General features: G+C 43.9%; 1 protein-coding gene across 1 annotated transcript; it reads left to right on the top strand.

Moving 5' to 3' along the window:
- The first annotated feature begins 11,415 nt into the window (after positions 1–11,415).
- LOC118650679 (lysozyme C, milk isozyme-like) lies at positions 11,416–15,708 on the top strand. The gene is made up of 5 exons (XM_036299007.1): positions 11,416–11,515; positions 13,049–13,246; positions 14,247–14,408; positions 14,992–15,070; positions 15,642–15,708. The coding sequence occupies exons 1-5, from the start codon at positions 11,416–11,418 to the stop codon at positions 15,706–15,708; spliced, it is 606 nt and encodes a 201-aa protein (XP_036154900.1).
- Positions 15,709–15,919: the final 211 nt, after the last annotated feature.

Here is a 15,919-nt window from a genome sequence, read left to right as displayed (position 1 = left end):
GGTTGCGGGCATATCCCCAGTGGGAGATGTGCAGGAGGCGGCTGATCGATGTTTCTCTCTCATCGATGTTTCTAACTCTCTATCTCTCTCCCTTCCTCTCTGTAAAAAATCAATAAAATATATTAAAAAAAAAAAAATGGGCAAAGGACCTAACTAGACACTTGTTGAAAGAGGACATACAGAAGGCCAAGAGACACATGAAAACATGCTCAAAGGCACTAATCATCCGAGAGATGCAAATCAAAACGACAATGAGGTACCATCTCACACCTGTAAGAATGGCTATCATCAACAAATCAACAAACGACAAGTGCTGGAGAGGATGTGGAGAAAAAGGAACACTCATGCACTGCTGGTGGGAATGCAGACGGGTGCAGCCACTGTGGAAAACAGTATGGAGTTTCCTCAAAAAACTAAAAATTTGATCCAGTGATCCCACTTCTAGGAATATATCCCAAGAAACCAGAAACACCAATCAGAAAGGATATATGCACCCCTATGTTCATAGCAGCACAATTCACCATAGCTAAGATTTGGAAACAGCCTAAGTGCCCATCAGCAGATGAGTGAATTAAAAAACTGTGGTACATCTACACAATGGAATACTATTCTGCTATAAAAAGAAGGAACTTTTACCATTTGCAACAGCATGGATGGACCTGGAGAGCATTATGCTAAGTGAAATAAGCCAGTGGGAGAAAGATAAATATCACATGATCTCACTCATTTATGGAATATAATAAATAACATAAACTGATGAACAAAAATAGATCCAGAGACAGAGAAACACTGAACAGACCAGTCAAACCTCAGAGGGAAGGCAGGGGGGTGGGGGGGTGGTAAGAGATCAACCAAAGGACTTGTATGCATGCAAATCAGCATAACCAATGGACACGGACACTGGGGCTGTGGGGGCTTGTCCTGGGGGGGTGGGAGTGGCTGGGGAGAGGACGCTGCGGGGAAAGGGAGACATATATAATACTTTAAACAAAAAACTAATTAATTAATTATTTTTTAAAAAAGAATTAAGGTATCTCATGACAGGCTTCAAATAGAGAAACCAAGCTCTGGGGGTTAAAGTCAGTAGCGTAGTGATGTAGGTAGTGATGGGATGAGAGCTGCTCCCACTGCAGAGACAGCTCCTCCTTGGGAGGGAAGGGTCCTTAGAGGCCCAGAAGGAGCTCCATGCAGTCATGCCTGCAGCCCGGAGGCCAATTGGACCACTGCTCTGGGATTCCCATTAGTCCACTTGTCCTGGATGTTGTACCAATAGGCAATAGAGTAAAGGAAGGAAGCAATTAAATGAGGGAGAAAAAGAAAGGAAAGTAAACCCAATGTGAGGATTCTGAAATTCTGCCTCTAACGGGGAATGTTTGAAAGTTTTGAAAAAATGAGCCAAAAACATTTCTAATTTTAAATACATGTTTCGGCATGGTTTTCAAGGTATGGTATGTAGGTCGCCTATCCGAATGAGCTGGAGTAGTTATTTACAAATGCAGGTTTCTAGGCTTCTCACCAGACCTACACAATCAGAATCTCCAAAGTGGGGCCCAGGGCTCTGCATTTAACAAGTGCCACAAGAGCCCTGGCAGGCTGGCTCAGTGGTTGAAGCGCCATCTTGTACACCAAAAGGGTGCAGATTCAATTCCTGGTCAGGTACATGCCTAGGTTATGGGTTCATTTCTCTGTCAGGGCACATATAGTAGGCAACCGATCAACATTTCTCTCTCTCTCTCTCTCTCCCTCTCTCTCCATTTCACTCTCTCCCTTCCTCTCGTTCCAAAATCAAGGATTTTTTTAAATGCCACAACTGATTCTCAGTGTAGGGAGAGGGCATGGTTTCCAGGATGAGAGGGATGATAACAGGAAAACAGAGCAAGAAAAAAGAAAATATAGTTACTCGTGGATGTAAAGAGACATAACCCTCGCATAGTGGGAATAAGACAGTTGAACAAAAAAGGCCAGTGAGGATCTTCAGGAAGCAGAAAATCTGGAATAAACGATTGCTTCAACTGGATTGAAAAAAAGAACAGAAAATGTCCCAGTCTGGAATGATGCTCGGGAAATGGTCAGGGTCAGGGGTGGGCAAACTTTTTGACTCGAGGGCCACAGTGGGTTCTTAACCTGGACCGGAGGGCCGGAACAAAAGCATGGATGGAGTGTTTGTGTGAACTAATATAAATTCAAAGTAAACATCATTACATAAAAGGGTATGGTCTCTTTTTTTTTTTAGTTTTATTCATTTCAAACGGGCCGGATCCAGCCCGCGGGCCGTAGTTTGCCCAAGGCTGGTTTAGGCTCTATTTGAGTTTTTAAAGTTTCTCTATGTTTTTTCTTTTCACTAATGTCAAAAGTGGAATCCTGTGCTGTGTGTGCCAGTCTTGGAGAGAGGACCAGGACAGAGTGGCAGAGGGCACATCAGGTTCCCCGAACCAGAACCCCGCACCCTCCTCAGGATGCATGACTCACACTGCCCAGAGGCGTTTGGTCGCTCTGTGTGATTGCCATTGAGCACACAGGCAAGGGATAGGTAGGGAATTGTCCAGGAGGCCCTGGAGGCCAAGCCCTGCACAAAGCATGGGATTGTCTTTGTGATATTTTCTCAAGAGTTTTGAGGAAGCCCCAAGCCCTTCCCTTCACCCCCCCCACCACCACCACCTGGTCCCCATACACTGCCCCCTGCCTACTCCTAAAGCCAGAAATTCTGATTCAGAGTGTCATCTTTTTAAATCATTGGTCAAAGGTACATGGTACTGCCGTATGAAGGGAAGAGCAGACCTATCCATGTTGTGATCCCAGTTCTGCCAGATACTAGCTTAGGCAAATTACTTAACCTCTCTGAGTCTCAGATACCTCACCTGTAATGAAATAAATATAATAAAAGGAATAAAATAATAATAACAACAACAGGATTGTTATGAAAATTAAATGAAAGACATATAATAAATCCCTCTATCTGTGCACTTTGATTGGCCTATGACATACTTTTTTTAAATTACATTTTATTGGGATGACATTAGTCATCATGGACATGTAGGTTTCATGTGAGGATAGCTAATTTACAAAATCTGTACATAGGACCATGTGCCCACCACCCAAAGTCAAATCTTCTCCTGTCACCTCGTATTAGGACCCCTTTCTCCCCCCACTTCACTCCCTCTGGCAACCACCCTCTGGCTTTTTGTGTTCGTAAGTTTCAGTTTTATATCCCACATATGAGTGAAATCATATAGTTCTTAGCTTTTTCTGTCTGACTTATTTCACTTCCCATAATGTTCTCAAGGTCCATCCATGTTGTTGTAAATGACGCTGTCTCATCCTTTCCTATGGCCGTGCGGTGCTCCACTGTGTACATGTACCACATTTTCCTTATCTAGTCCTCTATCGCAGGGCACTTTGGCTGATCCAAGCCTTGGCCACCATGAATAATGCTGCAATGAACATAGGAGTGCATATATCTTTGCATATAAATGATTTCCAGTTTTTCAGGTATATACCCAGGAGTGGAATTGTTGGGCCATATGGTAGCTTTGTTTTTAATTTTTTTTTGAGGAATTGCCAGACTGCTTTCCATAGTGGTTATGCCAGTCTGCATTCCCACCAGTATTGAATGAGGGTTCCCTTTTTTCCCACAACCTCTCCTACGAGGTCAATATAATCCTGATACCAAAACCTGGCAAAGATAACACACAAAAAGAAAACTACAGACCAATAGCCCTGATGAGTACAGACGCAAAAATCCTAAACAAAATACTAGCTAATCGAATACAACAGTACATCCAAAAATAATACATCAAGATCAAGTGGGATTCGTCCCAGGGGCACAAGGATGGTTCAACATTCGCAAATCAATCAACGTGATATACCACATTCACAAAAGAAAGGATAAAAATCATATGATCTTGTCAATAAATGCAGAAGCAGCATTTGATAAGATACAACATTCATTTATGATTAAAACGCTCAATAAAATAGGAATAGAAGAAAAGTACCTCAACATAATAAAGGCCATATATGATAAACCTTCAGCCAATATCATACTCAATGGTGAAAAACTGAAAGCTTCCCCTAAGATCAGGAGCAAGACAAGGATGCCCACTCTCAGCACTCTTATTCAACACAGTGCTGGTAGTTCTAGCCAGAGCAATAAGGCAAGAGAGAGAATTAAAAGGCATCCAAATAGGGAAGAAGAAGTTAAACTGTCACTTTTTGCAGATGACATGATGCTGTACATAGAAAACCCTGAAGACTCTACCAAAAAACTACTGGAAACAATAAACAAATGCAGTCAAGTTGCAGGATACAAAATCAATGTGCAAAAATCCATTGCCTTCCTGTATGACATATTTCAATAAATACTAGCTTCTTCTCTAACCTTACCTCTCCTCAAGGGAAGTCAGGAGACTCTCTCTCCCTTCGGTCACAATATCACCTGAGACCAGCAGAGAGAGGCTATAAGGAGTCTCTGGCTCAATTTATGAAATGTTTTCATGTAAAACTTTTTTTATGTTTTTATTTATTTCAGAAAGTGGAAGGGGAGGGAAACAGGGATTGAAATATCAATGATGAGAGAGAATCATTAATTGGCTGCCTCCTGCATGCCCCCTATCAGGGATCAAGCCCAAACCCGGGCATGTGCCCTGATCTGGGATGGAACCATGATCTCCTGGTTCATAGGTCAATGCTCAACCACTGAGCAACCCAGCCAAGCAGAGATGTAAATTCTCATTAAAATATATTCAATCCTCTGTGAGTCTCAGTAGTTGGAGCATCAGCCCTCGCACCCAAGGATCTCCGGTTTGATTTCCGGTCAAGGGCACATACCTGGGTTTCAGGTTCGATCCCAGCCTCGGTTCGAGCATATGCAGGAGACAACCAATTGATGCATCTCTCTCACATTGATGTTTCTCTTTCTCTCTCTCTCCCTCCCTCCTTCCCTTCTATTCTCTCTAAAAATTAATGAAAAATATATATCCTCAGGTGAGGATTAACAATATATATATACATTCAAAATACCAAACAAAACAAATAAGATATAAATCTACACTTGGACATACCAAAGTGAAACTAGAGAATATTATGTTAAAGAAGAAAGCACATACAATTACGTCCAGTGCAGTATTTTCTGAATAACTAAAATTGAAAACAATCTAAATGTTCATCAACAGAAGAATGAATATAAAATAGGGGGCAATACAATGAATCACTGTAGAGTAGTCAATGTGAATGAGAGCAAATATCAAAATGAATACATTTCAAAAACAATGAACACCTGAGTGCCCTCAGCAGTGCCCAGCCCTCCCTCTCGCTGCAGTTGTTCTTGGGCAGAACAGACCCAGGGGTGCCCCTTCTTCAGCCTCTGATCACCCGCCAACCTCTTTTCCAGTCACTGCCTTTGGAACCATCTCAGCCATCCTCAGCCTCTGAGACCAGTTTGAGCTTAACTCCTTATTGCTGAGCAACCATGGGCTCCCAAATTCGTCAGAATGATTCCATCGAGCTGGAAGCTGCCATCAACCTCCTGATCAACCTGCATCTGAGGGCCTCCAACATCTACCTCTCTCTGCGTTTCCATTTGACCACGATGATGTGGCTCTGGAGGGCATGAGTCACTTGTTCCAAGAGTTGGCTGAGGAGAAGTGAGAGAACATGGAGAGACTCCTGAAGATGCAAAACCACCTCTCCAGGCCATGCCGGCCTCCAGAATATGCAGAAGCCTTCCCAAGACAAGTGAAGTAAAACTCAGGACACCTTAGAAGCTGCCAGGGTCATGGAGAAGAACCTGAACCAGACCCTTTTGGATATGCATACTGAGTTCTGCAGGCACACACCCTCATCTCTGTGACTTCCTGGAGAACCATTTCCTGGATGAGGAGATGAAACTCATCAAGAAGATGGGCAACACCTGACTAACCTCCCCAAGCTGACTGGCCCCCAGGCTGAGCTGGGCAAGTATGTCTTTGAAAGGCTCGCCCGCAAGCACAACTAGAAGCTTTTGGAGCCCAGATGCCTTTAAGGGGCCCCTCTGAATCCCCCTGATATCTGGCTTCTTGCTGAGCCTCTTCCTGAAACCTCTAAGCACCCTTTTAACCACTCTAGAGCCTTGTCCCATGCCTTGGACCAAATGGAAACAATAAAGCACTTTCCAGCAAAAACAAACAAACAAAAACAGTAAACACCTTGAACTGAAAATGCAAGGTGCAGAATAATATACATACTACCAGACCCCTTGTTAAAAACTTAAAACCACGCATAACAATGTGTATATTGTTTGGGGGCACATACATGTATAATGAAGACATGAAAACCTGCACAGAAATAATGTACACAAATTCAGAATCCTTATTACCTTTGTAAAAATAGACTCAAGTAGAGGCTATTTATTGTACAAAACCCAGTATATCCAGATCTAGAAGCAATCAGTCTAACTCCTGGCACATTGAGACCATCACCAACCCCACCTTTTTTTAAAGGTCCTACTTCCTTGAGGTTTATATATTTTGCCCATATGCCTCCCATCTCCTTTTGGTTACTCTCCCTCATTCTTTAAGAACACTGTTACTGCCCTAACCGGTTTGGCTCAGTGGATAGAGCATTGGCCTGCGGACTCAAGGGTCCCAGGTTCAATTCCGGTCAAGGGCATGTACCTTGGTTGCGGGCACATCCCCAGTAGGGGGTGTGCAGGAGGCAGCTGATCAATGTTTCTCTCTCATCGATGTTTCTAACTCTCTATATCTCTCTCCCTTCCTCTCTGTAAAAAATCAATAAAATATATTTTTTTTAAAAAAAGAACACTGGTACTTGTTTCATAGAATTTCTCTCCATCCCAAGATCTGCTACTACTCCAAGTGATCAAAACATTCACTGAGTGTCCCATCCAAAACGCAGCTTCCGCCCTGGCTGGTTTGGCTCACTGGATGGAGTGTTGGGCTGGAGACGGAAGGGTCCCAGGTTCGATTCCAGTCAAGGGCATGTACCTTGGTTGTGGGCACATCCCCAGTAGGGGGTGTGCAGGAGGCAGCTGATCAATGTTTCTCTCTCATCGATGTTTCTAACTCTCTATCCCTCTCCCTTCCTCTCTGTAAAAAGTCAATAAAATATATTTTTTTTTAAAAACACACAAAAAACGCAGCTTCCTCAACCCAGTAGGCATCTACTCCACTCCACTTCAGTCACCCATTCCCATGGCTCTATCCCGGGAATACTTCATGGAATGTTTAAAACCATAAACTCAGGCATCTACTTTTCTCACCAACATCTTATTCTTTCAGGTCACTTGCTCAGTTGTTCCTAATACTCCTGTTTTGATTCCATTAAGACAGTTCGTCCATTAATAGTTACTTCTACTGTATCTCTGTGTATCAGCCTCCTCTTTCTTCACTTCCCTCCTTATCCAGATAAGATTCAATAGTCCAAAATCTAAACCACTTTTGCCAATATCTTCTATTACCTTGCCTCCTTTCCTTTCTGTCACACTTTCCTGTGTGGAAAAAAGACAAACAACAATAATCTAACCCCAAATGCATGTTTTCATAGGTGCCCTTAGAGCAACATTCAACCTCTTAAATGTGACTTGGCCTCCACATGCTTCTACAAACATTTCTTGCCACTCACAATCTTGTATCTATGCTTCAGCCATAATGATTACCTTTTATATCCTTGACTACATAGGCTTTTTCACATTGTTTTCCTCTACCTATAACAATTTCCCACCAACTTTGCCTAGCAATTCCATAAAAAGTGATCAATAAAGATTTGTTGAATTAATTTAACCAATGAAAGCATGAGTAGATGGCTAGCCAGGCCAATTAGTTACCCTAAGTAAATAAATAAGCTATGCCTCGTGTTTATAGCTTTACATCTCCAGGTCAACATCATATGATGCCCTTTAACACGTATTTCAAGAAGACACACGGAGGCTCCCTTCTAGCATGGCCACTGTTATTCTTGTGCACTTTCTCTAAAATTATTGATCTAACCCTAGTCAGTTTTTCTCAGTTGTTAGAGTGTCTGCCCACAGACTGAAGCGTCACCGGTTCCATTCCCAGTCAAGGGCATGTAGCCTCGATCCCAGCCCAGGTCAGGGCACATGTGTGAGGCAACCAATCGATGCATCTCTCTCACCAATGTTTCTCTCTCTCTCTCTCTCTCTCTCTCTCTCTCTCTCTCTCTCTCTCTTCCCTTTCACTCTCTTAAAAAATATCATCAGGTAAGGATTTAAAATAATAATAAAAGTATTGATCTAGTGCTAATTCTTCCTCCACAATGTCTTTCCATAGAACTGGAACTAAGACCTTGTACTCTAATTATAATAATAAAATCTTTTTAAGCACTTTTAATATATCAAACTCAGGTAGATTTTATTGACACCATCTTATAGTTGAAGAAAATGAGGCTCACAGATTTGAATTTAAGGCAGTAAGGCAGTAAAGCAAATCCAAGACTCAAAACTTCAATCTTTTTTATTTCAAAGTCCATTTTCTTTTCTTAATCAGTGTTGCATTCTTGGTCAAAAATAAAAGAGAGGAAGAAAAAATAAATAAGCAAACAAACAAATGAGAGGAAGAAAAGGAAAAGAGATGAATACAGACATTACTTTTATGAGTGAATAATCAAAGTAGAAGAAATAAGATTTGTAAAGAACAAAGGAACAGAGGAGGTGTGGAGAGAATGAAGAGCCAGAGGAAGAGGCCTGAACAAGGATGAATTTGAGGTAAGAAATCCAGGTTTCAGCGTCAATGACAGCACACACATCCCAGAATGGTGGAAGTTAATGAGCTTTATCTGTGTTTGTGCTGGGAAAGTGTAAAGCGACATCTCCTTTAACTATGGAAGGGAGTAAACAATAGTGAGGAGGAGGAGGAGACCTGGCATTTTGACATTGCCCAAGGGAAGAGGATATAGAGGCAGATCCTTGACCTGGTCGTGGACAACACAAGCAACCCTTCCCAATCTGACTTCCTTTTCCTCTCTCTGCAGGTACCTGCTCTCTAGCCCTTGAAATTCCATGTGAATCCTTGTTCTTGGCTCAACTTCATAAAGTTTAATGTCAGAAAGACATTGTGTTGTCCTTCTTGTTGTTGTTATTTTGGGGTAGATGTTGAAGTTTTTGCCTAAAACAAATCATTCAGCCAAGAAGGGAGTTCAAAAAGGACATGCCCGTCTCAGGACCTACTGGTTAAACTCCTCACACCATCCTCCTACAAGCAGGTTGAGATTCCCTGTGGCATTTCCAACAAGGTCATCAAGTTTTCTAAGAAGACAGAATAATCTTTGTTCCAGGAAGTACAGTTCTTGACTGATACATTATCCCCCAGGGGTTATATAACTGGAAGTTGCTCCAAGCCTTAATACCTATACATAAAACCAATGACAAAATTAAACTACTTCCCAGTTGCAAAGCCAAACAGGGCTCAGAGAACAGAGAGCTATGAGCCAAGGCCAGAGACAGGGCAAGGTATAGAAACTGGACACAAAGATTATGAGAAGTTAGACTCCTCGAGCTATGATCAGGACTAAAAATTCTACCATAAAAAAGGAGGCACTTCAAACAGGCACTATCCCAAATTTCCTATGGGACAGGCACTCAATTCCTCCAGCAGTGTTTTTATCCTAATCCTTTCTCCTTTCCTCCTGACTTTAAACCCTAGACTTTGAGCTGGATGAAAACTCAGACTGTGATCATGCCTCTTCAGAGTGAGAAAAACTTCATCATACTTCTTGAAGATTTTAGCTGGTGCCATGGGCTGAATGTTTATATCCTCCCAAAATTCATATATTAAAACCCTAATCCCCAATATGATGTTATTTTGAGATGGGGCCTTAGGGAGCTAATTAAGTCATGAGGGTGGGCCTCTCATGATGGGGTTAGTGCCCTTATAGGAAGATACACTCAAGAGCCTTCCCCCTCTCTCCATCATGTAACATTAGAGAAGCTGGTTATCTACAAACTAAGAAGAGGGTCCTCACCAGAAACCCCATTAACTGGTACCTTGATCTTGGGATTCCCAACACCTAGAACCCTCTTTGGGTTGGTATGTGGGTTAAATGGTTTAAAAACAGGCAAAGTGCTTATTATTAATAGCTCGTCTGACTCACAGTTGGTGCTTAATAACTATGATTATGTGGAAGAGAACTTGTACCTTGTGGCCTGAGACCAGCAGAGAGAGTATATAAAGAGGCAGACTCTGGCTCAATTTATGAAATGTTTTAATGTAAAACATTTTGTATGTTTTTATTGATTTTAGAGAGAGGAAGGGAGAAGGAGAGAGGAATAGAAACATCAATGATGAGAGAGAATCATTGATAGGCTGCCTCCTGCGCATCCCCTACTGGGAATCAAACCTCCTGGTTCATGGGTTGGCGCTCAACCACTGAGCAACACCAGCCGGACTATGAAATGTTTTAATAATTAACACATACCTGACATGCAATACATGCCCAATAAATATTGAATGAATATGTAACACAAATAATAAAGAAAGACTTTACAGAATGAAATGGTGAGCCTCGGGATGTCATACATTTGTTTTCACTATACCTTCTCAACAATGTGTGATGATACATTTTATGTCAACTTGACTAGGTCACTGGGTGCCCAGATATTTGGTTCAACATTATTTCTGGCTGTGTCTGTAAGAGTGTTTTAGGATGAGATTAACATTTTAATTAGTAGACTCCATAAAGCAGATTGCCCTCCCCAACCAACTGTGGCTACCCTGACTGATAGCAGTCCTGGAGGTCACAGAGCTAAAAATCTTGTGATTCAGCCACTACTGGAAAGTAGTAGGAAGACCTCTTTGTAGAAAGCTGCTAGAGAAGGGCCAACAATAAATGCACAGATGTGCATACAGAGGAGACCAGCAAATATCATGAATAAAATAAAAAGCTGAGATATTGGTCTTCCCTTGCCTTTAGACTCAGACTCAGACTGGAAATTACACCATCAGCTCTCCTGGTTCTCAGACTCAGACTTGTACTAGAACTTACACCATTGGCTTTTCTGGATCTGGACTTCTCAGCCTCCATAACCTCATGAAAAAATTACTGGGAGGATTAGATCTGACTTCTTTCAGATGCAGAGATATGAACTTAGTCTCTAGTGGCCTTCTGTTCAACCAGTGGTTTACTGATTGCAGATGTCAAGTGAGCCTCAATGGCTCCAAACTTAGTGATACCCATCAGTGATACCCACCAGACTGAGTGGGAAAATACCTTTAGCCAAGCACAGATAATGAGCCAAAGTTCAGGAATGACATCAGAGGAATGGCTGCATGAGAGATCCCCTTGTCCTCTACCCCTAAAATTTCAATGAGTCGATCAACTATAACTCAACAAAAGATTCCCTGCTTAATAGAGGCAAGCCTGAGAAATCCACACGTTGAAGCATCTAAAAGTGGGCAAATGATAGCAAACATGGGAGGCAAGAAGGAAGGAGAGCTAAGACAGCCAGGGATGCAGCCTTGTAGCCTGGAGCTTGCAGCCATGCTGGGCCTAAGAGGGGAGGAAGCCCCTGGTAGCAGGCGCTGCCTTCGGCAGGAGGAGCAGAGTCTGGGGGAGCACTGATTCAGGAGTGAGCAGTGAGAACCGTGACTGAGCCAGCCTAGTCATCTGGGCAAGGACATAGCATAGGGGTTCTGCCACCGCTGTCTGCTGTTGGGCGGTCATGGCTCCAAACAAAGGAATGGAGCCACAGAGCCCTGCCACCCATAGACTCCTAAAACTCGCCTTCAGTCACCCTTGGTGTCGTGTGGAGGAGTACATTATCTCCAAACCAAAAACAATTATAGTAGAATGGGTATTTCCCTCTGTGACTGACCATCCCCTCACTCCCGTGGACATTACCAAGAGGGCAAAACAAATCCCACCCCCAACCAACTGTGGCTACACTGACTGATAGCAGTCCTGGAGGTCACAGAGCTAAAAATCTTGTGATTCAGTCACCTACTGGAAAGTAGTAGGAAGACCTCTTAGTGGAAAGCTGCTAGAGAAGGGCCAACAATAAATGCACAGATGTGCATACAGAGGAGACCAGCAAATATCATGAATAACCACAGTAGTGAGGCAGCTCAGCAAGAAAATGAAAAATCTCCACAAAGCAAACTGGAACACAGGGAAATATCTATACTAATAAAAGGGTAGTATGCTAATTAGACTGGACGATTCCAGACAACCTTCTGCACATCCTTCCTCACAAAGCCGGGGCCAGGCAAAGCCGACCGCCTGCAATCCCAGGTGCCAGTGCCTGCAGCCCAGGAGACAGAGAAAAGCCGCCGACCCCACAGTCCAGGGTGCCTGTGGCTGGCCTGGGCAAAGCCACCCGTCCATGGTCCCCTGTGGCTGCAGCCTGCCCAGGCAAAGCCGGCCTGGGTCCTGGATGCCTGTGGCTAGCCAGAGGGAGGGAATCCTGGGTCCCGGGTGCCGGGCCAAGGCAGAGGCGGTTAGGGGCAATCAGTCAGGCAGGCAAAGGTGGTTAGGGGCGATCAGACAGGCAGTCAGGTGAGCGGTTAGGAGTCAGCAGTCCCGGATTGCTAGAGGCATGTCCAACTGCCAGTTTAGGCCTGATCCCTGTGGACATCCTCCAAGGGGTCCCAGATTGGAGAGGGTGCGGGCCGGGCTGAAGGACACCCCCCCACACCACCCTCTGCACAAATTTTGTGCACCGGGCCTCTAGTGTGATATAAATGACAGAGAATTCAAGATTGCAACAAGATGCAAAACAATACAGAAAGGCAAAGTTCAGCAAAGCATATAGGATAACCTCCTTTGGGGACATTCCAATAAAGCACAAGCCTTGAAAATCACACTTCTTTCTCCTACCATCCTCTTCTTTCCCCATTCCACCCCTCCTCCATGCATTGGCCCAAATCTAGGACTGTCCACTCCCCCATTGAGACTTTATTCCTGGTACCATTCTTGGTTACATCCCCTTCCTTGAAATTCACACTGGCAGGACCAGCTTGGGGAATTAGCCTTGGGCAGCCAAGTCCTTCTTCCTGACACAGATGCCAGCACAACTGTTCACTCAGAGACACCTTTGTGTCCACAGGGTATAAGAGACGAGAGTGTCCTGGACATACCAGTTCTTGGGTTGCACTAGCTGCAAATATGAGGACAATCCTGATTATCTCCCTCCTCAGCTGCTTCTTTGCAGCTTACAATGCCAAAGTCTTCTCCAAATGTGAGCTGGCCCGCCAGCTGAAGGCTCATGGAATGGATGGCTTCCATGGCTACAGCTTGGCAAACTGTGAGTATGAACTACTCATCCATCCTTTCTGTCTCTGCCCAAAGTGACCCTCTTCCCCAACCCAGCAAACTCTCCCCAAACCAGCTTTCTCCCACTCCCCTGTCTGCTCCTCTTGTCTCTGTCCCCTCTGCCTTGTAATTCCTATTTGGTTCTCCTTTTCTCTCTTTCCACCAGGAATTACCCTATCATAGATTTTCTTTTGCTTCTCCCACAAATCACCTTTCCACCCAATGGCTTGAACATATGCAAAGCCTAACCTACCTACTTTTAGTTTTGCTGCCATCATCGTTGCTTTCACCTGCATTCTTTTTAGTTCAGGTCATGGGAGCACAATAGGTGTTGCCCTCCCACCCTCTCCTCTGCTCTTTTTTCTGCCAAAAATAACCTACATCTGCTAAGTTTGTCTAAGGTTGTTCTACTAGTGTCACAAGGGAGTTAGATGGGGATCATGAGAATAGAAGGCGAGGCAATGAAAAGGACTGAGAGTCATCTATCACGGTGGTAGGTACACATGAAACTATTTCAACTTCTCTTGATATCTTCATTTTTCTCCATGCCAAACCTTCTCTTTCTTATTACCCCCAAAGATAGTTTGTCTGGAATTCCTTCCTAGGATTCTCCTCCACTACCTCTCCACCTTTTCCCTTGCATATATACCTTGTGATACTGAGCAAAAGTGCATATACATGGCAAGAATTGGGTATTTGGCTGGAAGGTGAGGCTGGAAAGGTTAGACTGTGGAACAGACTGTGATTGATTAATGATTGAGCATTCCAAATATTTAACAAATTGTTATTACATACTTACCATGGCCTCATTATTGCTTAAGCCTGGGAATACATCTGGATTACAAATGACCTCTAACATTGAGGGTCGTGTAGCCTTTGCATTTTATTCTTAATGGACTTTCCTTTCTGGTAGCTCTGGTAAAGCACAAGTTGAATCTTATTATGGAGCATGCTCCCTTTTTTACCCACACCTTTTGCTTTCTCTGACACAGGGGTCTGCATGGCTGAGCATGAGAGTAGCTTCAACACCCGGGCTTTTAATGGAAGAAACTCCAATGGCAGTAGTGACTATGGGATCTTCCAGCTGAACAACCAGTGGTGGTGCAAGGACAACAAGTTTCCCTCAGAAAATGCCTGCAACATAATGTGCAGCAGTAAGGACTCTATCCCCTCTGAGGGCTGGGTGGAGCGGGGGCAGATAAAATAAATGCCAAATTCAATGCGCTGCTCCCTGACACCTGACCCTCAGCATGCACTGTGGGAGCTCAGTATACAAAATAAAAGGGCCCTAAGTAATCTCACACTAAAACAGGATTCCACAGAGACCCTCCTGCTGAAAAGGGGGGAGAGAGATACACTGACCCTTGACTAAGCCTCACCTTCCTGAGTCCCCATCTCTCAAGACATGCTATCCCATTCCTGACACAGACACCTCTGCATCACCACTCCACAAACCCACATAGCACTCAGGACACACTAAGCAGGTGCCTGAAACAAAGGCTCTCTCTAGTCCATCAAGTCCTGGATGCCCTCTGGAGAGAACCGGTCTCAAAAACAGATTCTTAGCAAAGGCACCAAGTCCCGGCAAAATGAAAGGGAAACCCCCCGAAGGGCTCTAGAGATAAAGGGTTTCTGAATCTCAAGGCTGTTTCCTTTGGGACTCTTCAAAAAATGATTAATTACTAAAACAGGAAAAGGGATTTTTTTCCCTCTGCACTCATCCACTTTTCCTTTCAGAATTTCTGGATGATAACATCAGTGACGACATCAACTGTATCAAGAGGGTTGTGAGAGATCCTAACGGGATGTCTGCTTGGTAAGGAGAATGTGAAGGGCAGAGACCAGCCACTCTGCCAGGGATGGGCCCAGACTGTGTCTAGGATGCTGATGTGAGCAGCATCTCTGCTGTAGGATTTTCCCTGGGCTTTGTACAGAGTGGAGACTGTTCTCCTGAGGTGAAATGAGGCAGAATAATACTGTGATGTTTTCACTCCAGGTATCACTGCAGCACCCACCCACTTGTGTCTCAGGTGGGCAAGCCTTCCTGACCTGGGACTCTCCCACAGCATAAACAGACTCCAGCCAGCAGGCCCTGCATTCCCTCTCCATCGAGCCCTTAGCAGTGGTTCTCAACCTTCTGGCCCTTTAAATACAGTTCCTCATGTTGTGACCCCAACCATAAAATTATTTTCGTTGCTACTTCATAACTGTAATGTTGCTACTGTTATGAATGGTAATGTAAATATCTGATATGCAGGATGGTCTTAGGCGACCCCTGTGAAAGGGTCGTTCGACCGCCAAAGGGGTCGCGACCCACAGGTTGAGAACCGCTGCCTTACAGACTTCTGACTCTGCCTTTGATCTATGTTTTATTTCTCTATCCTTAGGGTGGCCTGGGTAAATCACTGCAAAAACAGGAATTTGTCCCAATACCTGGCCGGCTGTCAACTGTGAGACTGTCCTTGAATATGGCTCCTGGAGAAGGTGGCCCAGAAGGCAGGGCAATGCTTCAAGATCCTAGGAAGCTCTGCATGTTCCCCCATCTTTGCCTCCAAAATAAAAATTACTGAAATTCAGCTGTCTTTCAAGTAGCATGTTTAAGGGCTGGGTCGTGATGGAGATTTGCCACATGATATAGACAGCTGGATATCCTGTTCTCTCCAAG

This window comes from Myotis myotis, unplaced genomic scaffold (genome assembly GCF_014108235.1).
Source record: "Myotis myotis isolate mMyoMyo1 unplaced genomic scaffold, mMyoMyo1.p scaffold_m19_p_3, whole genome shotgun sequence".
Taxonomy (NCBI): domain Eukaryota; kingdom Metazoa; phylum Chordata; class Mammalia; order Chiroptera; family Vespertilionidae; genus Myotis; species Myotis myotis.
This window is presented reverse-complemented; position numbering and strand designations above follow the sequence as displayed.